The following is a 27,699-nucleotide window of genomic DNA, read 5'->3' as shown; positions in this document are numbered from 1 at the left end:
TTAACGTTTAGTTCACTTACAGTTTGCCTAGTATTACCAAATTGTAACAGTCCCTCACCTCAGGTAATGAAACCTTAGCCCAAAATGTTTTAATATTAAAAAGAAGCCCCCTCAGTGAATATTTTGAGAAGGCGCTGGAAGGGGGGATGTTAAGAGGAAATTCATCCTGGCTACTGTACCTTAAATTGGATCCTCTTAATTTTGAGCAATTTTCAAGGATTGTCCCTTATTCATCCATTTCAATTTTTGATACCCATTTCAGACATAATACTAGTTTCCAAAATTTGTATGCAATATACCTCCTTGCAAACAATCTGTATCGGTAGTCTCTCAAATCCACACAACATGCATATATGACTTTACCCACATTCAAATTTACCCCATTCTATGACAACCTGAGACCAACATATATACAGCCAATTTACCCCCTTGCATTTCACTTGCCCTCCCCTCTCCCCCACTTGTCCCTATAACCTCAGTCTTTGTCTAGCTGGAATAGCTGGGAGAAGTGACTGCAGAGTATATTGCCAATGTGCTCTCCTCCTAATTTAGCTAGGAGAGAAAAAGGAAAATATAATATGCCCCAAAGAAATTTTAGGAACAGATTTTTCTGGTCCAAGACCTATGAGCAAAATTGAGAAAGTGTTGCAACAACAGAATGTTAAGTACATCCTGACACTTAAAAATCCCAGATCACAACTAAAGTTTGGAAGTTGGCACCTTAGAACATAATAGTCCTTATTTGAGATTAGAGATGTGAGGATTTTTAAAAAATCTGTTCCATCTGCATTTCATGGATTGTCAGGTGCCTTTCATTCCATCATCAGCTCTCTAATGGAATCAGATTTTTTCCAATTTTCAGAATTTGTATAAATTCGCCCTTGCACAAATTCACACTTGCAAAAACGTGCAACCCGTAAATGCACAAATCCCCCCAAATGTGCATTTTCACACTTTAGCCTATACGGGAAATGCACATTTTGGCTAGTGTTTTTTGTTTTACTTATTTTTCTATTACTACGTTTGCATAAAATTCCAGAAAATAAAAAAAACCAGTCTGCAAGTCTGCAGAATCTCTGTGACTCAGGAAAAACCAGTCCGCTGTGGAACCCATGGGTTGGATTCAAAGAAATCCAAACTCCTTTGATTCCATTGCAGATTTCTCTGACATACCCATTTGAATACATGGGCTCTGGAATGTAGCTCTCTTTGGAAAATGTCCTTGTTGAACCTTTTCTGCAGTAAAATAAACTGACACGTACTGCAGACAAACTATACTTTTTTGGCAATTATTTTCGAAGTAGGATATAGGTTGCAATTCTAAGCACAGTTATTTGGAAGCAAGCCCCACTGAACTCAGTCAGGCTTACTTCTGAGTTAACATGAATTGGATTGCACTGATAAGTGTTTTAAATCCAGTCAGACTTGGAATTCCTTCCAGTAATAGGCCTACTAGAATCAGAGCTTGCAGTCTTTCAGAAGGAGCCTGAACATGTTTTTTAAATAGCAGACAAGGTTTTATGGCATAATTACTGGAAGCCATCCTGCTGTTGCTTGATGTTTTATTACTTGTAATGTGTATCATTGAAGACTGCTTTCTGTGTTTTATAGGTTTTTAATTTGCATAAGTTCAACTTCTTGAAAACAGGGAAAACGGGTTATGAGTTTTATAAATAAATAAATGATGGATGATGATGATAATAATAATTGAAGGCTGAAATTCTACACACCAAGGACTGGAAATGGGTGGCCCTCAAGATGTAGTTGGACTGCAACTCCCACCGTCCCTCACCACTGGCTATGGGAGTTACAGTCCAACAACATCTGGAGGATAACCCACAGACCCCACATCTGCTGTGTACATTTACTGGGAGTAAGTCCCACTGAGCTCACTGGGACTTACTTACTGAGACATGCATAGGATCAGGTTATAAGGCCGTGATCTTGTTTCACACTGAAATAAATGTGCAGGGCAACTCTCTACAGGTCTACTCAGAAGTAAGCCACACTGCATTCAATGTGACTTACTCCAAGGTAAGTGTGTTTAAGATTGCAGCCTGGGGGTTTAATTTCTATTGATGACAAGAGGCTCAGGTCTGGATTCCAAGACTATCTGTTTGGAAATTATTTTTATTTCAAAAGGGCAAACCTCCAAGAAAGCATGCAGACTGAGCTATTAATGAATAAAAATAATAACAAATGTGGTATCAGGTTAAATGCACCTGCTCATCAGAATTCCTGTTAGCCATTAATCTATGCATGAAATTGAACAATCCAAAACAAAACACACTTACCTTAAAAAGTGTCACAGTGATTTCAATGTTTTCAGGAACAGGCCACACAACAACACCACGGTATGGATTTTTTATTCCCGGCTGCCAGCTATGAGCCTGTAAAGAGATTGGGGTGGGGGAAGGGAAAAGCCTTGACTCACACAATTGTAACCACTGGGATTAATGTGTACAGCCAAAACTGTCATGTACACGAAGTGGGGATGACTGATAGAAATGAAACGAATTACACAATACGGGACCACAGGCTCCAAAAAAACAGTTTTCACTAAAACTCAGCCCACAAACTTCAGGCAAGATCAAGAGGAAATGGGCTCCTTGAGTTTACCATGTTCTCCCTCACCAGGCAATCTTCTGGAAAGTCATCGGTGCTAGAAAAAGTGCAGCACTTTTTCAGGGACTTTTTTCAGGCTTCGTCTTACCTCTGCTGGCTGGGTTGAGCTCTGGGAGCCTGTTCTAACTTCTGCCCTGCTCCTGGACTGATGCTGGGCCAGGTTCAGTCCCCCAAGTCCCTCCTCTGCTCAACCCCCAGCTTTGCATGAATATACAAATTCATCTTCAGTGGTATTAGCCCAGGTAAGTGGGGCATGCAACATAATGCTGCAGTGGAAACGTAGCCTCTAAGAGGAGTGCTGCCGTTCAGGGCTCCAGACAACCTGGAACAGGAGCCTTGTAGATCTGTTCAGGCCTTTAGGGGGGAGGGAAGTTCCAGGGGTGGGGAAGCAATAGCAGACAGAATTTCTCCTCCCCTGACACCCTCCCCTGCTAAGATATATAGTGCTGGGGAGCTGCCAGCCTCAAACCTCAATGGGCAGCACACAGTTCTGAAGACGTCCCCCCACCCAGGGTACTTATTAGAAGCTGTCAGGGCCTTGAGCACCTCCATTCCCTCTCTTCCTCTGCCCTACATTTTTGGGGGTCAGGGGAGAGTTGGTTTCTGCTGACACACAAATGTTCCATGTCTCAGCTGCTGCTGTCAACCAGATTGGTAGACTCGTGCAGTCTGCCCAATATCTGATTTCTGTAGACCCGTTTCTCTCTTTTTCTGTAGGCCTGGGGTTTCCAACATGGGCCTGAGATCTCTTGGTGCCCACCAGGCTCCCTACCCCTCCTGCTTACTGTGATTTCTTAAATTATATTTTCTTAACTGGGAGGCTGGCATGCTGCAAAGCAAAGCACCATCCTGCAGCACCATCTTTACTTCCAAGAATGCCTCTGGGCATACTGGAGACAAACCAAAGAGTCACTGTGGAAGAGATAGTGCTGAACTAGATTAGTCTTTGTTCTGATCCAATAAGGCAACTTATTCATTGGATGGAACTCTCAAATATTTTATAAAAATGAATTTAGTAAGATATATCCAATTAACATTTAAGAAACAATGCATTTCAATCAATTTATGAAAAACAATCCATATCAGCACCATAATATCTTTACTGGTGCAAATGTGAAGTCACAAAACTCAGAAGCTAGCTCACTATTTCATGACTACCAACTGTTTCTAATTTTGTGACCTCCATTTGGTCCTAAGAAAAGTATTATACTACTGGTGCTGTTCAATTAATAATACATTACGCATGATCTCAGCATCAGTAATTGGATAACACATTTTGTGTCTCTTGGCACCTACTCACCATACATAGACTGAAAGGAAGCAATTGAGGTACAGAGCTTTTTAGAGCATTCTGTGGCTGAATTGTACAATGGCAATGTCCCAAATGTGGGACAGCACAAATGGCCAGAAGGAAGCATCTTAGCCTGCCTTTCTACTCTCTAAAAATGTGGAGAAAACCCTCCGTGCTCACTGTCTTTCCTGTCAACCTTTTAGCACATTCAGAGATTTGGTTCTTTCGACCAGTCTGATCTGAGCAAGCCTCAACCTTTACTACGTGTTTTGTTATCTGCAATGAGGAATCCACAGGCAGGATAAAGTCGTATTGTAATCTTACTAAAAAGGTAAGAGAAATATTCAAGCCGCCACTCAAGCTATGACTGGAATTAAGATCCCATCTATTGCCCCAACTTGCCAAACAATCCTGTACTGAAGTAACACTCTGTTACTGGCAGAGTGCTCTACATCTGTAGAAAGGAAAAAAGTCTCAGGACCTTAACAGAGCAAGTAAAATACAATATTCAGAAACTGAGGGCCACACAAGCTGGAGGGCAAATGGGGCATTTTCTGTTTTCATCCAGCACTGTCAGTTATCCCAGGGCTGTAGCTGTTAGGCAATGACAACAAGCCACCAGTATTATCTTCTACTGTAATGGGAAATAGGAAGAGGGAGGTTCCTAGGCTAAACTTTTGTAACATACAGTGTATTTGTCAAAGGTGAGAAATATGCAAACCGATTCTCTGATAAATCTACGATATAGATTTATTGTGTCAAATTCTCTCCGATTTTTAGTTCATTGTGTACTGAAATGTCCTCTCCCATTATTCCATCCTCATGAAAAGAAGAATATAAGAAAGCCAAGAACAGACTGGCAAAGATTTATGTAATTGTTGGGACACAAATATCTTTTTTAATACAAAAGAATTTGGCATTTGACTTGCTTCCAAGCATGCAATTAGATGAAATAAATAAGATGTATAATAATTTGTGTTACCGGCAGGATGACTAAGAGATTAAGAATGCTTATTGATCTATAGTCCTGCAGATAAACATTTCAAATCACACAGAATCATGCCAGTTACCTAAAAAAAAAAAATTAAGACTCATGTTACGTCTCCTGAGCTTGGTGGAAGACAACAGTTTGTTTCTACAGTTTGAGACATTTTAGAAATGACATCTGAATGCCCTGATTAAACATCTCTTTAACTGACATGCCAGTGTACTGGGTCTGGAAGGAAGTCAAGTACTTAAAAACAACAGAATACATTGATTGCCTATGTTAGTTAATAACTACTGTGCGTAGCACCAGATGTCCAGAAGTCATGTTCACTGCATGACAGTTCTAAGTGTGAGGAGAAGGACACCTATGGCCTCCAACAACATGTAATGCTGGGGTTGAGGAACTGTTGATAAGACCAGCATTATCAGCCCATCCACAGGTGCTTAAAAACCTAGAAAATCTGGGCACATGGTACTACTGAGTGTATTATACGGCTGGACTACAAACAACAGGGGGTTGTATCCAGCGGCATCTGTCTGCCAACAGAAAGGACTCCCCTCCCCTTCAGCCTTCTGCACACCCCTCAAAGCTGTTCTGGATGATTGGGGGACCCTCTGGAGCAGATTTAGGGGACACATGCAGCTGGATGGAGAGGAGAGCAAGGAGAAGTCCCATTACATGAGCAGAAGTCTGGTCACACAACATTAGATGTCATCCAGAATGTGGATGAGAATGCGCATTCTAAAATAAATTCTATTACAGTAATATAAGTGTGAGAAACCAAACACTGCAGTTAAACGAAACAAATTCAAATTATATCCCCATGCTAGGAAAAACATTTTCACTAAAGAATGCCATGATGGATATGACCACGTACAAGAATATGGAAACATGGTCACAAAGGAGCTAGCATGAGAGATATTCAAATGCAAACTTGTCCTACTCATTTTTATCTATTTTGTACATTTTGCTCCTTATAGCACAAAGATTATTTTAAGCTGGCACTAAATTAGTTTTCAAGGTTAGTATTTATTAATAAACAAACTAATAGCTGGATGCCCTGGCAGTAAAGCAGGTCTTGTATTTTTGCAATATAGTTCAGGGGCGAACAACTTGAAAGGAGGGCAACCCTTTAATTGTGTAAATAATGTGAGAATAAAGTTAGTTCATTTTCTTCACAGGAAAGGTGACCTGGTAAACATGCTGGGTGAGAGCCATTTTTCCAGGAAACCAATCAAATAATAACAGTATGTAACTATGGTAATTTGCTCTTTCTTTATATTAGCATAAACAGCCTTTTTCTTTAATCAGAACTAACCTCAATAAGCAATGGGGTGTAGTAGCTAGAGCAGGGGTGGGCAATCTATGGCCTTCAACCTAACGCGACCAACAACGTGCCTTCTTGATCCCTGTCCCTCCTGGCTAATACAAGCTAGCCGAGGAGGTATGACTGGGTGGGTCCAGGGAGTGATAAATGCTTCCCTAAGGGAAGGGGTGGTTCCCGCTGTCCTTAAGGAGGCAGTAGTGCGGCCACTCCTGAAGAAGCCCACCCTGGACCCAATGGTATTAGACAACTACCACCCAGTCACAAATACCCCTTTTCTAGGGAAGGTACTTGAGAGGGTTGTGGCGGACCAATTGCAGGCACTCTTGGAGGATACTGATTATCTAGACCCATTTCAGTCTGGGTTTCGTTCTGGTTACAGGACTGAATCAGCCTTGGTCACCCTGATGGATGACCTTCATCGAGAGAGGGACAGGGGGAGTGCAACCCTGTTAATTCTGCTCGATTTCTCATCGGCTTTTGTTACCATTGACCATGGTATACTCCTGGATCGACTCTGCGGGATGGGTATTGGAGGCACTGTGCTACAGTGGTTCTGGTCCTAGCTACAGGGCCGATTTCAGAGAGTAACATTGGGTGACTATTCCTCGGCCCCTTGGCAATTCAGCTATGGGGTGCCGGAGGGTACCATCCTGTCCCCAATGTTGTTTAACATCTATATGAAGCCGCTGGGAGCGGTCATTAGGGGATTTGGAGCTTAATGCCATCAGCATGCTGATGACACGCAGCTCTACCTCCCTGTGGCATCTGAATCAGGAGAGGCTGTGCAAGTCCTGAATCAGTGCCTGGACTCAGTAATGGGCTGGATGAGGGCCAATAAACTGAAGCTGAATCCTGGCAAGACAGAAGCCCTGTGGGTGAGTGGTTCCTGGGTCCGGGAGATAGACTCATTGCCTGTTCTGGATGGGGTTGCACTCCCTCTGAAAGATCAGGTCCGTAGTCTGGGGGTACTCCTCGATCCATCATTGTCACTGGAGGCCCAAGTTGTTGTGGCAGCTTGGAGTGCCTTTTACCAGCTTCGGCTGGTTTGCCAGCTACATTCTCTCCTGGACAGGGATAGCTTGACCACGGTGGTACAGGCATTAGTAACCTCAAGACTGGATTACTGCAATGCGCTCTATGTGGAGCTGCCCTTAAGGCTGGTCCGGAAGCTGGAGCTAGTGCAGAATGCAGCAGCTCGGCTGTTGTCAGGAGCTGCCCCTTTTCAGCGTGTAACTCCTCTGCTGAGGGAACTGCACTGGCTGCCTATTCGCTACCGGGCCAGGTTTAAGGTATTAGTACTAGTGTACAAAGCCCTACAAACTTGGGACCAGGATACCTGAGAGAGAGCCTCCTTCCCTACCAACCTGCCCAGTCACTGAGGTCATCAGAGGGCATGTTCCTGGTGGTTCCATATGGACCCATGGCCCGGTTGGAGTCCACCAGGAGAAGAGCCTTCAGTGTGGTGGCCCCCTTCCTGTGGAATTCCCTGCCTTTAGAGGTCAGGCAGGCACCAACATTGTGTTCCTTCCAGCACCACCTGAAGACGTTGCTCTTTCAAGAGGCCTTCCTTGCATGACCAGCCGTGGTTTGTTGAACTCCACTTGGTTGGGGTTTGTCTTTTTTTTAATTTAAAGTTTTAACTCTTTCAACCATTGTTTTATTCTTTTATCATATTGTTCACCGCTCCAAAATCTTCTGATGAGGAGCAGTATATAAATATTGTAAATAAATAAATAAAATAATTTCATGCATGTGAGAGGAGTCTAGGGGGAGAGATAGAGGTCAGGAGGGAACGAAGAAGGGGAAAAGCTGAAATGAACAAAGCAATGGAAGGCGGGTGAAGAAGCCTGATCAGTTCAGAGCTCTAGCAAAAACTATCTGTCTCCCCCACCCTCCTGTAGCCTGTTGGACAGGGAGGAGCAGAGAGGGAGGGAGAGAGGAGGTGGCAGAAAGAGAGATGTGGTGGGGTTTCCCTGCCCATGTTGGCTCCAGTCCTGGTCACCACTGGCATCCTGCCCTGACAAATTACCTGGAAAAAAGGTTCCCAACTTCTTGACTAGTGCTGCACCAGGACCAGAAATATCCAGGTACAAATCCTTATCCAGCCATGAAGCTTGCTGCATGATCTTAGCCAGTCACTATCTCCCAGCCTAGCCCACCAATCAGGTTTGTTGTGACAATATAACTGGGAGTGGGGGAGGAAATAATGTATAGTACCCTGAAGATATGATAAAAATGTAATAAATTAACAAACAAATAAATGATTTCGAATTACTACTGAATGTATATTTACATTACTGCTATGTCTACATGAACTGGAGTGCCATTGGTATTTATCAGTTTTAGGGATCTGTATAACATTAATCTCCACAATGACAGATGCTGAAGCGAAACACTATATCCAGTGTAAGTACGCATGGATGCAACATTAATAGTGATATTAAGGACCAGTACTACTAACAATAGAACACAAAGTACAGCTTTGGTCCATTAAAAACAGAAATTAGATCTCTCCTGTCTTAAATCAGGACAATGATCAAATGGCATATATATTTCTCTTATTTAACTACACTAAAACCAACCTTGGAAGATTTCCTTCGACTTCTTCTTGTCCAAACCACCACCAATTTATCTGGTTGCCTGTTGGGAAAGACAAAGACACCCACCATTAATTGTTCAACTGTAGGGCTTTAAAAAATATCTGAAATAAAATAAAGCTGTAACTAAAGGTGCTTCCAGATGGGCAGCCAAAGACAGCTATTCTGTCTTCCCCCCGTCCTGCTTTCTTTTTAAAGAAAAAAAGATGGAAGTGGTGGGAAAACACAGGAAAGTTACAAGTGGAAGACAATAACATCTGGAAACACACATCCCCCATAAAATTCTGTAAATAAGGCAGGGTGATTGCATAATAAAAGCCTACTCTGGAAGCACCCTAAAGTAGGGGTGCTTTCCCTTACACCACTCTTTTATACTACAGAAAGAGCCTAGGATCCATCAATTACTGTCTCGCCTTTTTGCCTATTTTTCAGTATTACCCACCAAAACTTTCCAAATTCACAAGATTTAAAACCCCATTTTTAAAAATATTATGCATTGCACAGAACATATGGTAGATCAATCAAGGTAAAATTATGTGTGTGTCAATATATAAACATGAACATTCAGTAAAATGAGTAGATGGATGGACTCAATGCTAGTTTTCACTAGCATACTCTCAAGCCCTGCACAGGCATTCATGTGTAAAACTAATGTGTGGAGAGGGATGTGGGCATGCATGTAAGCTCCACCCCCAGCATCCCAACTCACCTGGATCTCATGTAGCAGGAAGGTATGAAGAGGGCTGTGTAAGTGCGTTCAGCTGAACACATTTAAAGAGTTCCCACAACTGTGAACCCTGCCTTATCAAGATTTAAGGTTGCAGAGACTCTGTAAGCCTATTCAGCTGAATGCGCTTACAAGCTCTCTTTAGAACTTCATACTCAATGCGCGAAGCTCTACACAGAAGCCAGGTGTGCAGGGATGCTGGGGGTGAGGCTTACATGTTGCACCCACATCCCCCTACAGACAGTCCTGCATGCGAGCAGGAGAACACCCGCACAGGGCTTTGAAGGATGCAGGTGCAAGTGGAACAGTTTGAAAAACTACAGGATGTTATCAATTAACATAACTTCTGATATTCTATACATTCATAACAATTCTGGGTGTTGATGCAACAGTAATTGATCTGGGATATGCACAGTTAGCAAGCTTCCAAAATGTTTATTATTATTTTTTTAAAATGTCACGTGCCACTTTGGAAATATGGGAGATGAAACATACGAACATGGGATGACAAGCTGCCTTTGACAAAGTCAGACCATTGTTTCATCTAACTCCGTACATGTCTATCCTGACGGGCAACAGGTTTTGTCTCCAGGGTTTCAGGCAGAGGTCTTCCCTAGCCACACCTGGAAATGCTGGGATTGATTCTAGAACCTTATACTCTATCACTGGGCTATGGGCCTTCTCTACAGATTCCTGTACAACTGACACTGCTAACTACAATGAAAGCAAAGTCAACTTGTTACATGGTAAATCTGGCATAGAGATGTGCTAATCAGATGGTGACATACATAGAACATATGTAGAATGGTAAAAATATTGGGAAGAGCGGAAAATCTGTCATTATCTATAGAAGGGACTCTCAGTAGGATCTCTTCTGTTTATGTTTAAGCCTCAGTCAGGAACCCTTAAGAGAATTAAGTTAGTAACTTAATAAGAGAGGAAGCAGCAGCTCCATAAATAAGGAACAGCTTTTAATCAATATTAATTCTGTATAGTACACTTCAGTTTACTAAATATTTTACAATTTTTAAATCATTTTTTATTATGAGTTTTAACAAAACAAACAAACAAAATACATAACAAAACCAAAAATTAAAAATATAACAACATATCCTAAAATCCTCAGTTTTAAATATTACAATATTCTAGGGAAAACCAGAGAAAAAGAATAGATTGCACATAAACTTCAGTAAAAACAGGCTAGATATCCAACTATAAGTCCATTTGCAAGTTACGCCTATATATCACTCTTTTAAATGTTGCTAGCGTTGTTTAGTCTTCAATCCATTGCATTATAGACGGTGAACTTTTATCCTTACAGTATTGCAATATCAGTCTTTTAGCAACCAAAACAACGCGAAAGATCCATTTATGCTGACCATGTGTTACATTCCAAGAAGCAGGTAAGTAATTTAAGACAACATGTACATCAGAAAATATTAAAGAGCTTTCCAATACATTTCCAAATTTATCCATATAACAACTTCCTCCCAAAAGGGGACAACTATTGGGCATTTCCAAAACATGTGAATAAAAGTAATGTTAACTGCATTACACCTCCAACAATTAGCTGAGTTTGACAAACCTTTATTAAAGAGACATTGTGGTGTCCAGTAGACGTGAAACAAAAGTTTGTGCTGAATAAGGCGTAAGTGGAGATCCACTGAGATATCTGATACAGACGCCAAACGGTAGTCCATTGATTAGACAAAACAGGACTTTCCAATTCCCTGTTCCATTCTTGTTGTAGACCACACGTATCATATTTATTCATTGATAATAAGTATTTATAAACATGAATTGTGGCTCGATATATCTGGTCAGCTTCAATAAGTGTTTTCAAAAGCAAAGGAGACTCTGAGGCAGTTAAAGCAGCAGAACCGAATCTAGATACTAACAAATGTTCCTACTGCAAATACTGCCATTCTGCTGTAGCAGGCAAATCAAATTTATCTTTCAAAGTTGAAAATAGCAAAAACTCATCAATACCCAATAATTAATCCAGGGTAAAGATCGTTTTATCTGTCCAGGTCTGCCACAGAAACATTTTCCTTCTGATTCTTAAATCTCGATTTCTCCATAAAGTCAATTTAGCATGGGAAAATAGGTCAAACTGTAATTGGCGTGACATAATACGCCACACATCTCTGTCAAGATTGTAGGAGGAGCTCTGTCTGCCTTAATATGGTGAGAGCCTAATGCCATCCATTTGGAGATTGGTTCCATTTGGTTCCAGACGAGAAGATTCCAACAGTGACCAAGATGGAAAATCAAATCTGAGTGGAAAAGACCAAAATTTAGTACAGGTCAGGAAATAGCCTGGTGGTATGTAACAAGATCCGGAAAACCTAACCCATATTTTACAGTTCTTATCTCATTTTAGCATGGAAGATATTTCAAAAGCTGGAAGAAACAGAGGGGGGGAAAGACAGATGATAGCAAACAATCCAGTATGCCTGGGGCACATGACACACTCCCCATCCCCAGTGTCACTTTTTCTCCCTCAACATTCCATTTTCTCCCAAACTACATTTATGGTGGATTTTTAGGGTGCTTGCCGTTTCCGTGTGCCACAATGTCATGCATATTCCAATCTAGCAGTATTATAACTCTTATCTGTAGGAGTGACTCTAAAGCTGTAGAACATGTTTTGCAACACCCCTGCACTGGGGGCACTGTATTGCAGCAGGTCCACTCATATCTGCAGGATTGGTTCCAGAGACTGGGAGACTGTCTCTTGGGCTTGTGGCAATTGTGCTAGCAGGTACTGCAGGGTACCATCTTGTCTCCAACGCTGTTTAACACCTATATGATGCCGTCAGAATGTTGATGACACCCAACTCTGTTTCTTTGTTACATCTTAATCAGGTGTGGCCTGGACCAGTTCTTGGATGCATTGGCAGACTGGATGAGGGCCAATAAACTGACGCTGAATCCTGAGAAGATAAAGGCCTGGTGGATGAGTGGTTCCCAGATCTGGGAGACTGGTAGGGTACCTGTTACGGATGGGGTTGCACTCCCTCTGAAGGATCAGGTGCACAGTCTGGAGGTACTTCTGGAACCATCTTTGTTGCTTGAGGCCCAGGTGGCCTCAGTAGCTCAGACTACCTTTTACCAGCTTTGGCTGGTACACCAGCTGTAGCCATTCTTGGAGCAGGATAGCTTGGCAACAGTGGTCCAGGCACTGGTAACCACAAAGCTCAATTATTGCAATGTGCTTTATATGGGTCTGCCTTTGAGGCTGGTCCGGAAGTTGCGGATGGTACAAAATGCTTCAGCTAAGCTGATGAGTGAGGCAACCCACTGGTAGAATATTACAGCTGTGCTGAAAGAACTGTACTAACTGCCTATTGCTACTGGGCCAGGTTTACGGTTTTCTTGCTATATATAAAGCCCTCAACAACTTGGGTCTTGGTTACCTGAGAGAGAGACCACTTTCTCCTCTATAGACCCATTCAGTCCTTGAGGTCAACTGGTGAGGCCCTTCTAGTGGTGCCACACGTTCCTTTGATCCACTCTGTGATTGTTTGGAGCTGTGTACTTAGCGTGGCAGTGCCTGCTATGTGGAATGATCTTTCCCCTGAGATTAGGCAGATGCAGACAATTGTTAGGAACATGTTGAAGAAGCATCTATTTATGCAAGCCTTCCCTGTGTAGTTTACCCCACCATGTATTTTATTTTTATGGATATATAAATACGGTTTATTGATTCTACATATGAGTTTATAGTTTTATCATTTGTGTACACTGTTTTGAAATCTGCAGATTTACATGGTTTATAAATACTTGTAAACAAACAAACAAAATCCCCCCACCCTTTTCCCTCTCTAGTAGGATCTACATTTCCTCCTCCTCCCATTCCCTGTTTTTTCCTCGCACTGATTTTCGTGTGATTTGCAGGCAGGAAATCCATGATGATAATGATGATGACAATTTTGTGACTATTTTTCATTGCACACCTACATAGCTGTGCAGGAGTGAACAGCCACACTTTTATTTTTAAACCTCTATTCCTGTACAGCGGCAAAAGTGCACATGAAGTTACTGGACTAAAAAAAGCGGCATGCCCTACCATTTCTCCCACAACTGCATATACTGTGGCTTGTGGCACCTGCTCATGCTATAAACAACATGCGTAACTGTTCAAACTCTTCCTACATCTCCTGCAATTAAAACATTCTGCATTTTTGTGTGATGCTTGATTGCATTATAAACATGGTTGATAATTTAATGTGTTCATTACGATGCGCCCCCAACACAGCAATTGTGTTTTGAGTAGAAAACTGGCACAACAGTGCCTCACGAATCAAAACAGGCTCTAGAGTAGATTCTCCCCTGACCAATACTGCATCCCTGATACAAACAAGTCCATGAAGCGAATTGATTTGTTTTTGAGGTAGCCCCATTACTCCTGCTCAGATACTAGTTACCTCATTTTTCACCTCTTTTTTTCCAGAAGTAAGCCTTTGAGAAAAGCAACCTAGCTCTCTTTAAAAGCAGCCACGCTCTTTAAAATCTCATCTTCCCCTAGCAAACAGCGGTGGCTCCAATCTTCAGGGATAGAAGGCAGTCAGGCTCTTCCCTGAGTCCAAAGTTAGCATTTATTTTAATGTGGAATAAGCACCCTGAAGCGGAGATTCTGGCATCAACAGGTAGCATGTTTAGAAGGAGTAGATCTCTCTAGTCAGGAGGGGTGTGTGCTTTCCCTACACATAATAAAGGACTAGGGACATCCAATACAATAAAACTCAGAAATACTGTATAAAGTTTCTATCTTTTAAAAGGTATTGTTACACAAAGCATAACATTCTCATGTTCTCAATTTTTCACAAATACGTTAACAACCTAAATGCATTTTCCAAACATTACAGTGCATAAATATATAGTTTGTACCTGCGATTAGAAATTCTGAGAACTGCCTCTTCTCCATAATTTCATTTGTCTAATGCTGAAGGAAGGGGAATGCACTAAAAGAATAGATCACAGACCATCATTTTACTGTCAAATGCTAAAGCGTAGGAGCAGATCAATATTAACAACTAAATTCAAATGCTTAGAAAGAGCCAATGACTAATAAATTCAATTTGGTCACTTAACATAGGACAAATATTATTGAAACGGAAATGCTACCACTCCCTCAAACAATGAAATCAATTGGCCACTAGCCAATGCACGCAAAGTTATCTCACAAATTAAAAGCAAGATTCAGAAATGTATTTGTAAGTTAACAGAAATGTTCTAGCAAGCTGGGTTAAAATATGATCTGGTGCCAGCTGTCCAAACAAATTAACTTAATATCATAAGCAATAAAAAATATTAGTTTCCTAAGTTGCACAAGTTACTGCTGTCAGTCACCTAAAAACCATTTGTCATGAAAGTGGCTAAATACAGGGTCATACAACAGGTTGAAGTGACATGCTTCATGTAGCATTATGAGAGATATGAAATAGATGAAGGTAGGGCTTGTACAGCAATTTTATTTTAAGCGATGCCCCTTGTGGGGTAAGAGGGCATTTGGGCTCTGCTTCAGGCAACAAAGGAAGCACTGACTAAATAAATGGCCACTGACTAGTAGGTGATGTTTAAATACAGGGCTGATATGCCCCAGTCAACGATATAACCTTGGAAGAAATCATGGCAGGCTTTGTATTCTGAGGTAATACGGTACTGAAGTGTTTCAAGTTCTGGGACCTTAGATAAAAACAAAACAAAAAAGTGGCTAATGTTTTGGTCTGCTCAACTGCTGCTAAATGTAATTACTATCCTATGATGATATGGGCTTTGCAGCAAATCTGCTTGTTACTTTTTGGAGGTCCTTTCCCTGCACCTTCAGTAGCAGGTGCAGGAAAAGGTAAAGCTTTTTACAATTGTGGCAAGTTCTTGGTGGTATGGGGATACCAAGTCATCTTGTCTGCCTCCTGGGGAATCTGTATAACGACCAAGTAGCAACAGTAAGAACACACCACGGAACAACGGACTGGTTTAAGATTGGGAAAGGAGTACGGCAGGGTTGTATACTCTCACCCTACCTATTCAACCTGTACGCAGAACACATCATGCGACGTGCTGGGCTTGATGAAGCCAAGGCTGGAGTTAAAATTGCTGGAAGAAACATTAACAGTCTCAGATATGCAGATGATACCACTTTGATGGCTGAAAGCGAGGAGGAGCTGAGGAACCTCATGACGAAGACGAAAGAAGAAAGTGCAAAAGCTGGGTTGCAGTTAAACCTTAAAAAACCCAAGATTATGGCAACCAGCTTGATTGATAACTGGCAAATAGAGGGAGAAAACGTGGAGGCAGTGACAGACTTTGTCTTTCTAGGCACAAAGATTACTGCAGACGCTGACTGCAGCCAGGAAATCAGAAGACGTTTACGTCTTGGGAGGAGAGCAATGACAAATCTTGATAAAATAGTTAAGAGCAGAGACATCACACTGACAACAAAGGTCCGCATAGTTAAAGCAATGGTATTCCCCATAGTAACCTATGGCTGCGAGAGCTGGCCCATAAGGAAGGCTGAGCGAAGGAAGATAGATGCTTTTGAACTGTGGTGCTGGAGGAAAATTCTGAGAGTGCCTTGGACTGCAAGAAGATCAAACCAGTCCATACTCCAGGAAATAAAGCCAGACTGCTCACTTGAGGGAATAATATTAAAGGCAAAACTGAAGTACTTTGGCCACATAATGAGAAGACAGGATACCCTGGAGAAGATGCTGATGGAAAGTGGAAGGCAAAAGGAAGAGGGGCTGACCAAGGGCAAGATGGATGGATGATATTCTGGAAGTGACGGACTTGACCTTGGGGAAGCTGGGGGTGGTGATGGCCCACAGGAAGCTCTGGCGTGGGCTGGTCCATGAAGTCACGAAGAGTCGGAAGCGACTGACCGAATAAACAACAACAACAAGCTTTTGTTATTGCTTTTCTCACCATGCCAGGAAACATTTCACCGGATGTTTTCCTGCATTTCATGCTGCTGTTAAAGGCAAAGCAACGGGGCAAGAAAAAAAAAGAGGTGGCAAAACTGTTTTACAATAAGATTTAGCTCTATGCTTATTAAAATAAAGCATGCCCATGTAATACAGAACAATGCTATCTGGAGTTCTGGAACTCTGGAGCATACAATCGATCTCCCATCACTCAATCAATCAATCAATCTCTCAATCAATATCCTTCGTAAGGAGCCCAGAGCAGCTATCAAACCACATAAAAACAATACAACACTGAACACTGTTAAGATAATACTCTAAAATTACCAATACAAAATAAAATGCAATAAAATGATCACCACAGCACTAACAAACAGGTAAAAAACACTTGCCAAGCTATACCCGCATGAGGAATGGCTGGAAGCTATGTTCCCATTTATACAGCGCAAAAATTAGTATTGGAAATTGTTAATGTACATTTATTTATTTGTTTGTTTATTCATTTATTACATTTCTATACCGCCCAATAGCTGAAGCTCTCTGGGCGGTTCACAACAATTAAAACAATTAAAGTACAGCATAAAATACAATATAAAATGGAGGGAGCAATCTTATCACCTCCTAGACAGAGTCTTGGGGGGCCATAAGATAGTTCAGATTTCTGGATCCAAGGTCGGAGACAACACTCTGACCTCGGAGCCAGGAATCCGAGCTCCCTCCCCCTTGTAGCCAGCGTGGACAGAACGGCACCAGCTGCCTCTCTGAGGTTGCAAAGGCAACCTCGGAGAGGAGGGAAAGGGGGCGTGTCAATGGGTAGGGAGGGGAGGGGCCAGGGGAGACTGGCTTACACCATATCTCCAAGCCTCCCCATCCCCCTTCCCTCCTGCTCTGCAGAGCCCGAGCTAGATGGGCAAAAAAGCCCATTTAACCAAAACACAGAGGGGGAGGAGCACAGAGGGAAAGATTGCCTCCACTGCTCCACCTGCTCTGCACTGGATGGCTGTAAGCCTCTGTGTTAGGTGGTTTACAGCCATCTGGATAGGATTGCGCCCTTCAAAGTTTAAAACTACAGTACAAAAGTAAAAACAAAACAAAACCTAGCAGCAATGCAGAGATTTAAAACAACAGAACTAAAAGATTAAAATGCCTGGGAAAGCAAAAAGGTCTTCACGCGGCACCGGAAAGAGCACAAAGGACAGCCTCTCTGGGAAGCTCATTCCATAACAGGGGTGCCACAACAGAAAGGGTCCTCTTCTTGGTAGCCACCAATATTTAAGTCCATGACTATTCATAGAAATTGTAAATGACCAGATAATCCTAATTAAATAATCATGGGTTGGATCTAGCCCTGCTGTTCTGCAAACAGAAGAGCTCTTTCCATTCATGGAAGCGAGTCAGATCCACTGGAAACTCCCGCTCTGCTAACTGGATGTTCCTGCGGGTGTATTTTGTCAATTTCCCCTTTTCCCTGCAGTCCCACTGCCACTTCCCATGCTGTTCTGCAGGGGCTCCCAACCTTCTGAAGCAGATTTTTTGGGGGGAGGGGCACAGGGAACTGCAAGGCACCAGCAAAATTTGCCTTCCCTCTACCCTTGCAGGGGCATTCATGAAAGTTCTGCTTCATACAATTCTGGATCCAGCCCATATTTCTAGGACTTAACTCAAATTTTAAAATATATTACAGACTCCATCAAACATATTCACAAAATGAAGACAACCTCATGCTGAGCCAAAAAAATACTTTCTCTGTTATCTCTGAAAGCACACTAAATTGTAGCCAAGAATGGCAGATGACAATTTCTTATCCACTCAAGCAAGCAGCCATTTGCAGTGAGTCCATTATGTTTAAGGTGTATGTCAATCAAACCGAGAACACACACACATATCCCAAGATGGAAAATGGAACTCCAGTTCTTACACACAGTTTCTGGTGGAGGAATGAATTTTTTCCTTAACCTTCTAGCCATTGATGCAGGATTCCTACTCAAAAGCCACTGGAAACTCTCAGGTCAAGCCTTCCACAGGACGAATGTACACACACATAAATTCCACTTGGTAACTTATCTCTTCACATCTTAAAACTGGATCAGTTGCAGTGGAATGTGTGAATAAGAGCAGAAATGTGTGAACTGCTTCCAATACTAACTGGAAATCACTGCATTTGAAAGTACTGTAAATGTGATGTATACAGAAACAACAGCCTTTGGGGGTGGGGGAGGAGGGCACAAGAACATAAGGCTAAGGAATTAATATGTTCATCAAAGTACCTGGGAAACTTGCTCAAATGTTAAATTGTAAGTTGCTGTGCATGGTGGTAGATTTGCATTCAAAGGCAAGCATTAAAAGAGGCAAGCATTAAAATGATACTGAAAAATAACAGGTTACCTTAATAAGTAAATGCATTTCAGTGGAAACCTTTCATTTGTTGAATTATTCTGGTATTCTCTTGAGACCCGTTTTCTCCCCAGAACACAACGAATTGAATTCTTGTGCCTCAAGGAAGGCTTCCACTGAAACATGTCGGACAATTTACTATTTCATTACAGTTCCCTATTACTTTTCAGTACCACTTTGAGGCTTGCCTCTTTTTTCTTTTGTATTTGGTGCTCCCTACTCCCTCCCTGTCCGCCACCCTGGGTTTGCTTTCAGAGCTTCCTGCAATTTACTTAAAATATCAGCCTCTTTTTAAAAGGCCTTTAACCAAAACAAAACCATTTTTAGTACCATGCAGACCTACTAAAACTCCTGAAAATGTATTTATGTAAAAGATGCAGCTGAGCTTTCAGGGCAGTTTACAAAAATGAGATAAAATAGAAAAATAAAATATACCAGCATGTAAAAGAATACATTTCTAAAAAATTTAAAGCCTGGGAGAATAAACATATCTTTGTCTGGAAGAAGAACAACGGTGGGGCCAGATGGGCCTTTCTAGGGAGTGAAGTGCTCTCTCTGGTTATCCCCCAGCTTATCTTTGATGGTGGAGAAGTACCTCTGAAGATTAACCCAATACACAGGCAGGTTGGTATGGAAGCACACATACCTTTACACACCTAAGCCATATAGGGCGTTAGGGATAAGCACGAGAACTTTGACATGTCTGGAATAGGCCTGAAACCAGTGAAATTCTTTCAATACAGGTGATATATGTTCCCACTGACCAGTCCCAGGCAAGAGCCTAGTGACTATATTTTGAACTAACATAAGTTTCTGAACACTGTTCAAAGGCAGCCCTGCATATAATGCATTATAGTAGTTAATCTTAGATGTTACCAAACCATGGAGAACTGTGGATAGGGTGAAGTTTGTTACCAAAGAACAAATAAAAGTTAAGACAAGAAACTGAATACTTGTGGTGAGAAAGAATCATCCCCACACCATTACCACCAGCACAGGTGAGATGGAAGGAAAGCTTTAGTAAGCTTAAAGAGATTTGGTGTTCTCTTTCTCTCCCTTTCTTTCTCCCTCCCACCCCACCCCCTTTTTTTCTTTTTTCTTTTTGGGCTCCTGATATACTTCTGTGCAGGTACGTATAGGGGAAATGCTGATCTGTTAGAAGAACTACATGCTCCAGGAGGATATAAATATTTTTATTGTAACACCAAGTGTAGCATGGCCCTCCCATCTCTCTCAACTATAAGCCTGCAAATGATAGATCCATTAAACTCCAGCAAGCACACCTGTGCAGAATTAAATATAAGATTTAAAAACAGAACCAAGTAAAATGTTTTCTTTTAAACAATTCAGGCAAAGGTTCACTACCTTACATACTGCCAGTCTTGACATTCACTTCTGTTTGCCAACATAAATGCTTCAGAGAAGAAATAAAGACTGTGTATGTAGTTTGGCACCTAATTGCCTTTTTTTTTTTTTTACTGTGTTTGATTTGGGCTGAATTAATTACTACACTCTGCTAAATTGCCCTTGTGAACCAAGTTTAAAAGAGTGTAATTAACAAGAGAGGCAGCAATGTTAGCACAATATCAGGCAGATGCACCTATTGAAGGATAAAAATAATTACTTGAGGAATAAAGTCAGTAGTTCTGAGATAAGATTTTATACTGTGTCATTGGTTCACTGCTGACTTTCTTTTTCAGCATCACATGCTGGGCTTTTACTGAGAAACTCTTTTTTAACCAAGCTTAGTTTTTAGAGTGCCTTTTAAAATCCTCTAAAAATTTAAGTCTGCTAAATTCTTAACATTTTCTTTTGGAAGAGCTTTTTAAAGAAAAGGACACAACTCACTTTTAAAAGGGAATATTGCTTCCTCAAGTAAAATCCTGGGTCCGTAGAAGTTAATGATAAAATATGAATGTCACCTAAATTTCAACTCTCTCTGTTTAGTCAGCTTTTTTAGTGATGTCTCTTAAGGAACCTTTTGCAGTATGCTACTGCAAGTCAGTATTTTTTTTTATAACAATGATCACAATCACCTACATTTGCTAGATGTACATGAAATTATTTGCTTCACATATTTGCTTCACAGTCTCCCCTTGCTATGACTTGACAAAATGTAACAGTGTGCTAGCATTTACTGGTTTCTTAGTGATTTTGGCATCTAGCTCCCAACTCTTGAACCTGGACTATCATATTTTCTCAAAAGGGAGGGAAAGGAAATAACATTCAATATTGATACTGACCTGGTTCGCACGACACAACAGCCCAGTGGGTTGTCACCCTTGTCACTATCCTCCCTCCTCTGATACACTGATAAGAAATGACACTTGTTAATTTACTCCTCCACCTCGTCACCTCCCTAGATACCATTTTCCCCCACCTTTGGGGAGATTTGCGCAAATTCACTGTAACGACTCCACATATTCACAATAACTACTGCCCTTCAGCAAATTTGTGCAAATCTCCCTAAAGGTGAAAAATAATCTACCAAAAAACCTCTATTCTGCTAATAAGCGCATTTGCGCTCATTAGTGGAGTAGAGGAGTAGGCTGCTGAGGTTGTGCTGCAAAAGCCCTTTTGATACATGAAGGAAGCAGGCAGGAGGACTAAGGGAGAAACAAGCCACGGCAAGCCTAATCCGGGAGTAAGATGGGTTAGTGATCAAACAACCAAGCCACTGTGGCTTATTTTCTGCGTGGCTTATTGTGATGTGCAATAAAGCCTACTACCTGTGTGGGATAATCCAGGCCTGTGTGGGATAATCCAGGCCTGTGTGGGATAATCCTCAGCATCATCCTCATTTAATAAAGATTACATAAGAAATTGCAGTTTACATTGTTTCATACTTCCACCACCTTGCCTAGCATAAGGAGATCTGCAAGGAACAAAAGGGCCAGCCTGTTCAAGACAACAGATTTGGGTCTGCATTCAAATCCTGCTCAGCCATGTAGTTATTGGAATACTTCATACACATCATGAAGGTCTCCTAGTTTCCTACTTGCAGTTAGCAATACTTGAGAACCTCATGAGGTCCGTATTGATAAGCAAACAAACCTGACCTGCACTTTCCAGACTAACATACAGATTGGAACACAGTTATCATCCAGTTTTTGCACGTCTCAAATGTTGTGATACTGTTCTTGGTTCAGAAAACATGTATATAAAAATGGGTATTTTAGGATAACATGTTCAAAAATGTGTGACTTTAAAATAAAACACATCTTAAAATATGCGTTTTGTGAAAAAAATACATTTGTGTTTAAATATGAATTTGTGCATGTGTGTTTTTAAACTGCAGATGGATAGAGAAATGGGATGGGACAGACTTATGAACGCATGTGAAATAGACACGGACTGGAAATAGTCTAATCCATCCATACCTGCTTGCAGCTAACAGAATTCAAGACATATTTATTAAATCTTGGCTATATGGATGACAGGTAAAAAGAATGCCAAAAAAGGGACAAAAATCTGTCTATACCTCAGCTCCTACTGAGAAGTGGGAATATGAGTGACCAATCTCATGGAACCACTGTGAGGAAGAGAGAATTAAAAATGGGACTTGAATACATACAAGACTTTAGGGCAGAATGATTTATAAAACTGAAATAAACAAATGAATAAATTTAAAGAAAGTGATAGCTCTTCCCTCAGTGGGAAGTTGTAAAATATACAGCTATTGAAGCTAGAGAGAAAAGCAACAACAAGCATCAGAAAGAGGGGAGCTCTTCCATGCAACTGTCGCTCTGCATCTGAAAACTCCCTGGTACAATGTCAAGAGTCTTTCACATGACTTCCAGCTTCCTGAGAATCTCAGCTTTCATTTTTAATATGGACATTTCTAGCTATTACATCTGCAAAAATGTGCTTGAAAAGTGTGTGGGGAATGCCTATTGAAATCTCAGAAGCCAGAGTGAGGCTGAATAAGCTTTTCAGTGGTTGGGGGCAGAGCTTCAGTCTTTTGCAAAACTCTATATGATGAGCAAAAATAACATAAATTATGCAGTGTAAGAAAACTCACACAAATTTGTTCAGTTTGCATAATTTATACAGGTTACTGAGTTTGGATTGCTGGGGTTCAGAAGTTTATTTTCTCCACGCTCTTGTTTTTGTTTGTAATTTTTATTATTAAAAAAAAAAAATACAATGTACAAATATACAATCAAGAATCAGATACTAAAGGAGCCAGAGATAATACAACCTAATAACAACAATAACAAAAACTCTCCATTTATATTCACACTCATTACATAGGACATTCAACAATAAAGAGTAAATAAAAAATAACAATATTGTTCTGACTCAAATGCTCTATTTTTCAAAGATTAAATTGCTTCCAGAACTCCAGTTGAACTATAAAGTTTATTTCTTCCTTTCCAGTAAATAAATTTACTGGATAATAAATAATATAATAAATTTACTCCAGAGTCTCACTGAGTCTTCCTTTGTTGCTCTACCTTCCCAGATTTTTTTTAATATAGGGTTATTTTGTACATTAATATTCTTTGCCATATGCTATTTTCCCATAACTTAAGAAGTGGTATTTCTTTCGACAAAATTTTGCAATAAGAATCTGGGCTGCAACTAACATATTAGCAATTGGTCAACACTCCTCTTTCTTTACAACATGCTCTTGTTTGTTTAATGCAGTGTATGTACATCCCTCTCCATCTGTAAAACCTTGGCTGTCCCAAGTACTCAGACAGACAGTCCAAAGCACTGGACCAGCAAGGGCATAGCTAATAGCAGCTGTAACTAGCCACAATCTTGTAGCAGCCAAATTAGGGATGGAGAGAAACCAGGATGGACCAGGATTCACCCTTTCCTTAAGGAGGAGACAACTCCAACTAGCATATGCTGGCACAACATCTGCTTTTTCTGTGCCCTTGTCTCAGTATACCTTGGATACTGACCCTGCTTTGGCCTTGATCATTGAAATGAGTGACCAGATTTCAATACCTAACAGTACATAAAAGTCCAAATCCAAAAATAGATCCAGATGTACTATGTTGTATAAGAAGAGCTCTGCAACAAAATGTTGCAGCAAACTGCTCCTGTTCAGGATTCCAGCTAGCCAACCAATTATGCCTTCTTCCAGGATAGTCTATTCCACTGCCCCCCGTTTCCTTTGTGCCCCCTCCGATAGACACCCAGCATTCTGTGGCTACTGAGCATGCTCAGACCTCATTGGGCTGTTCTAATGTGTAAGTTTGTGCAGGGGGTTGTCCCCTTAGACTTTTTTTCTAAAGTTTTGTGGTACTTCTGAAAACTTCAGGGTTCCCACAAGCATATGAATACCTCCCCCTCTTATTTCTCAGTGATTACAATCCTGTCAGCACTCACCACATGAGTTCACTATTACAGGGAGTTGATATCAGATTTTAGAAACCAGTCTTCCTGCCTGTTGATCCCTAAGCAATGCTGCACACTAAATCAACTCTTCCAAAGGCTCTTGCGAACTTTCATAAGTAGTACAACCTTGAAAGGAAGGAAAGGATGTTCTTCCAAGTCAGGAGTGGGGACCCTCCAGATGCTGCTGGACTACCACCCCATCATCCCTGACCATTGGCCATGCTGGGGCTGATGGGAGTTGGAGGCTGCCCAACCTTGGTCTAAGTAGAATGAGGAGAGAAAAAGTATAAATGTAAGTAACTGCTATACATCCCAAAAATTATTTTAAAACAATTGTCAGAATATGGAGCAATCTGTTTTCTCCTTCCTTGGATTTATGTTGTGCAACACTGGACAGAGAGACCAGGAAAGATCTGACCTTCAAATGCTGTTTATATTATAAAATATACAAGCACAAATGAGAGAGCATTGATACCAGAACTCTGTCTTTATCAAAACAAAACAAAAATCTCTGGATCAAGGATGTTCTGCTTTCCAATAGGCAAATATCTATCTGGCTTGAGCTTTTCTGGTTTAAAAATAGCACAGACAGTGACAACCAGTGGCCTCCTATACCTGGATGTCACTTATTTTTCCAATGGGCCTTTGGTGGACTGTGTAAATTCAATAGAGATGAAGTTTGCAGAATGTGTTGAATTAAACCAGGCCCCTATCCATTTATCCAGAACATGCAGCAAGGATAAACTTGGCAACTGACTTTTCACAGAGAACTGGATCTGGAGAAAAATCACTCTTGATACAACTATCCTGCAATGCCTTTTGTTAAAACGCTAGTAGATAAGATTTTATACCACACGTAAAGATGACTGAGGCTCATCCTTCAGGAGTTGGCTTTCTTATGGCTGTGCTTGCAGTAGAATGTAGAGGAAATAAATAGTACAGGGGTTTGAGACAGCACAACATAATTACAAAGCTGGATACTATATTTTGAAAATCAATCCAGGTTTACACAAAGAAAACTTACAACCTTGTGATCAACAGACACAGGTAGAAACCACATGCCTGGCATAGGTTGCCCCAGGGAAGCTGGCCAAAGCAGCAGCAAAGTGCTGGGGCAAATTAAACGGTCATGCCTCTACAGTGTTGTCCTGTTCCACTTGGTCCTGCTACTCACTAACAGCCAGGGGTTTTCAGGGGTCAAGAATGCCTGGGGATGAGGCAGAGAAGGTAGAAAGTCCAGTAAGTCTGACAGCACAACTAGAGAAGATGGCAGGAGATCCATAACTGGTAAATGCAGCCACCGGGAGTGGCCTGAGCAAGGGCACTGAATGCAGGCTAACAAACAAGCTCAATCCAGGCAAGATAGAGCTGCTTTTAAAAAGTGGTTTCCTGGCTTCTGGAGGTGGTATTCAGCCCACTTTAGGTGAGGTTGTACTCCTCCCTAAGGAGAAGCTTGGGGGTGCAGCCCTTACTTCGGAGGGTCATGTAGCCTTCATGGCAAAAAAGCATCTTTAGCTTGCTTACACTTGAGCATCAGCTGTGGCCTTGGCTGGGGATATCGTTGCTACGGTCAACCATGTTCTTGTAACACCCAGGTTGGATTATGGCAATGTGCTCTATTTCAGGGTGTTCTTAAAGTTTCTGAAGTTCAGAAACTTTAGCTGGTCCAGAATACAGCACCACAATTATTAAACAGAGTGCACAGGTCAGATCATAGTTTACCAACAACAAAAAAGAAAAAAATCATCATTAGCTCCTAATTCAATGTGCTGGTTTTCAGCTTTAAAGCCCTAAACAACTTGAGACCTGGGTTCCTGAAGTGCTGTCTTCCATATGAACTTGTCTGAAGTCTAGGATCTGCATCTGAGGTCCTACTCTGGGTGTCCCTGCCTTCTGAGGTTAGGCAAGTGGTGAATGGCCTTTCCAGTTACGGCACCCCTAGGTACTGAGTATCTTTGGCACACTGGTTCAATAGGCACCAACACGTACGATTTAGATTATGGGTTGAGACCCTTTTATTCTCAAAGGCTTCTGTTTGGTGACTGGTGGCTGCTGCTTTTACCAGTCTATTTCTGATTTTATATTGCTTTTTGCTGGAATTGCTATGCAAATTGTTTCAAATTGTTTTATTGTGGTTTTTTAATTACAGTTAGGGAATTTTTAAATATAATGACTTTGAATATTTTAATAGAAAACCGGTGTGTAAATACTTTAGAACACACCTCCCTCTCCTCGCTGTGGAACACAGGAAGCTGCCTTATACTGAACCATTTACCCCAGTACTATCGACACTGACCAACAGTGGGTTTCTGGCAAGATTCTTTCCTAGCCCTACCTGGAGATGCCAGGGGTTGAATTTGGGACCCTCTGTAAATGCTTCAGTTTCCACCAGAAGCCATGGTTCCAGCTTGATACCAACAGGGATGAAATGCTTCCTCATCACTACTTTTTCCCATTGCCCCAAATGAATGAAATATTATTCACTGAGCAGTTTTAGATGTACTTACACTAGGACTATAACAGATTCATAATCCAACCTACCACTCTTTGGGCACTCCTGTTTGCAGACTATACTACCTCTGGCACAATTCAGTCTTCCAGCTTTTAAAGGTCTAGCCTAAACTAATGTGATCCATCAAAAATTGAATTCTATGCCTTATCATAGGATGGGTGAAAGAAATTCATTCTTTGTAGCGCTAGTTCATGATCAGTCAGAATAGTCAAAGCATTGCCTACTGCAATATGTATTTGCCATTAACTGCTGTGAAAAACACAGGTGATTCCTTTTAGAAGGGGCTTGCTGATATTAACTGTTCACTGGAAAAACTGTCACCAAAACTAGACTCTGGCTTTTTAAGGTCATTCCTGGTTTCACTGTAAACAGAGGCAGCTGGCTGCACAGGGAACAAACCCAAGACTCTAGTCTAGCCTATAATCACATCTAAATTCAGTCAAAACTAATCCAGGATCTGAAACAGAATTTGTTGTTGTTGTTGTTCAGTCGTGTCCGACTCTTCGTGACCCCATGGACCATAGCACGCCAGGTCTTCCTGTCCTCCGCTCTCTCCCGGAGCGTGCTCAAGTTAATTGAAACAGAATACTGTGAGGTTAAAAACCAGTCAACCACTTAATTTAGGAATCCGTAGATGGATGTTTCCATGTTCCTTGTGCTACCAAAAGATAATAATCTGAACACAGAAGACAAACTAAATACAGGATGGTTTTTAATAGCATCAATTTGACAGGCAGGAAATCCTCTCATCCCGGTTGCCTTCACCATGTTATTTACAATCCAGAACTTATGCAATCTCGTATGTCTTCAAGGCCAAACCAAGACCTTTTGCTGCCTGAGGCAAAATACAAGATGGTGCCTTTGCCATTCCATTAACAGAAGCCAACTGGGCTGACAGTTGAACAGCATCCTCTACCACAGCAGGCAACCTCAAGGGGTGCAGGGCAGACCACATGG

At 41.3% G+C, this 27,699-nt stretch overlaps 1 protein-coding gene across 7 annotated transcripts in view; it reads right to left on the bottom strand.

Moving 5' to 3' along the window:
• The window catches only part of EHBP1 (EH domain binding protein 1), a 367,326-nt gene that overhangs the window by 296,492 nt on the left and 43,135 nt on the right, over window positions 1-27,699 (bottom strand). For all 7 annotated transcript variants that reach the window (XM_084823020.1, XM_084823077.1, XM_084823002.1 and 4 more), the window contains exons 3-4: window positions 8,814-8,871; window positions 2,295-2,390 (exon numbers count right to left, since the gene is read on the bottom strand). In XM_084823020.1, the coding sequence (XP_084679146.1) occupies window positions 2,295-2,390; window positions 8,814-8,871 (154 nt within the window). The remainder of the gene's footprint in view (window positions 1-2,294; window positions 2,391-8,813; window positions 8,872-27,699) is intronic.

Source organism: Heloderma suspectum, chromosome 1 (assembly GCF_057233095.1).
Source record: "Heloderma suspectum isolate Gila_16-S chromosome 1, 16-S_ref, whole genome shotgun sequence".
NCBI classification, from domain to species: Eukaryota; Metazoa; Chordata; class Lepidosauria; order Squamata; family Helodermatidae; genus Heloderma; species Heloderma suspectum.
This window is presented reverse-complemented; position numbering and strand designations above follow the sequence as displayed.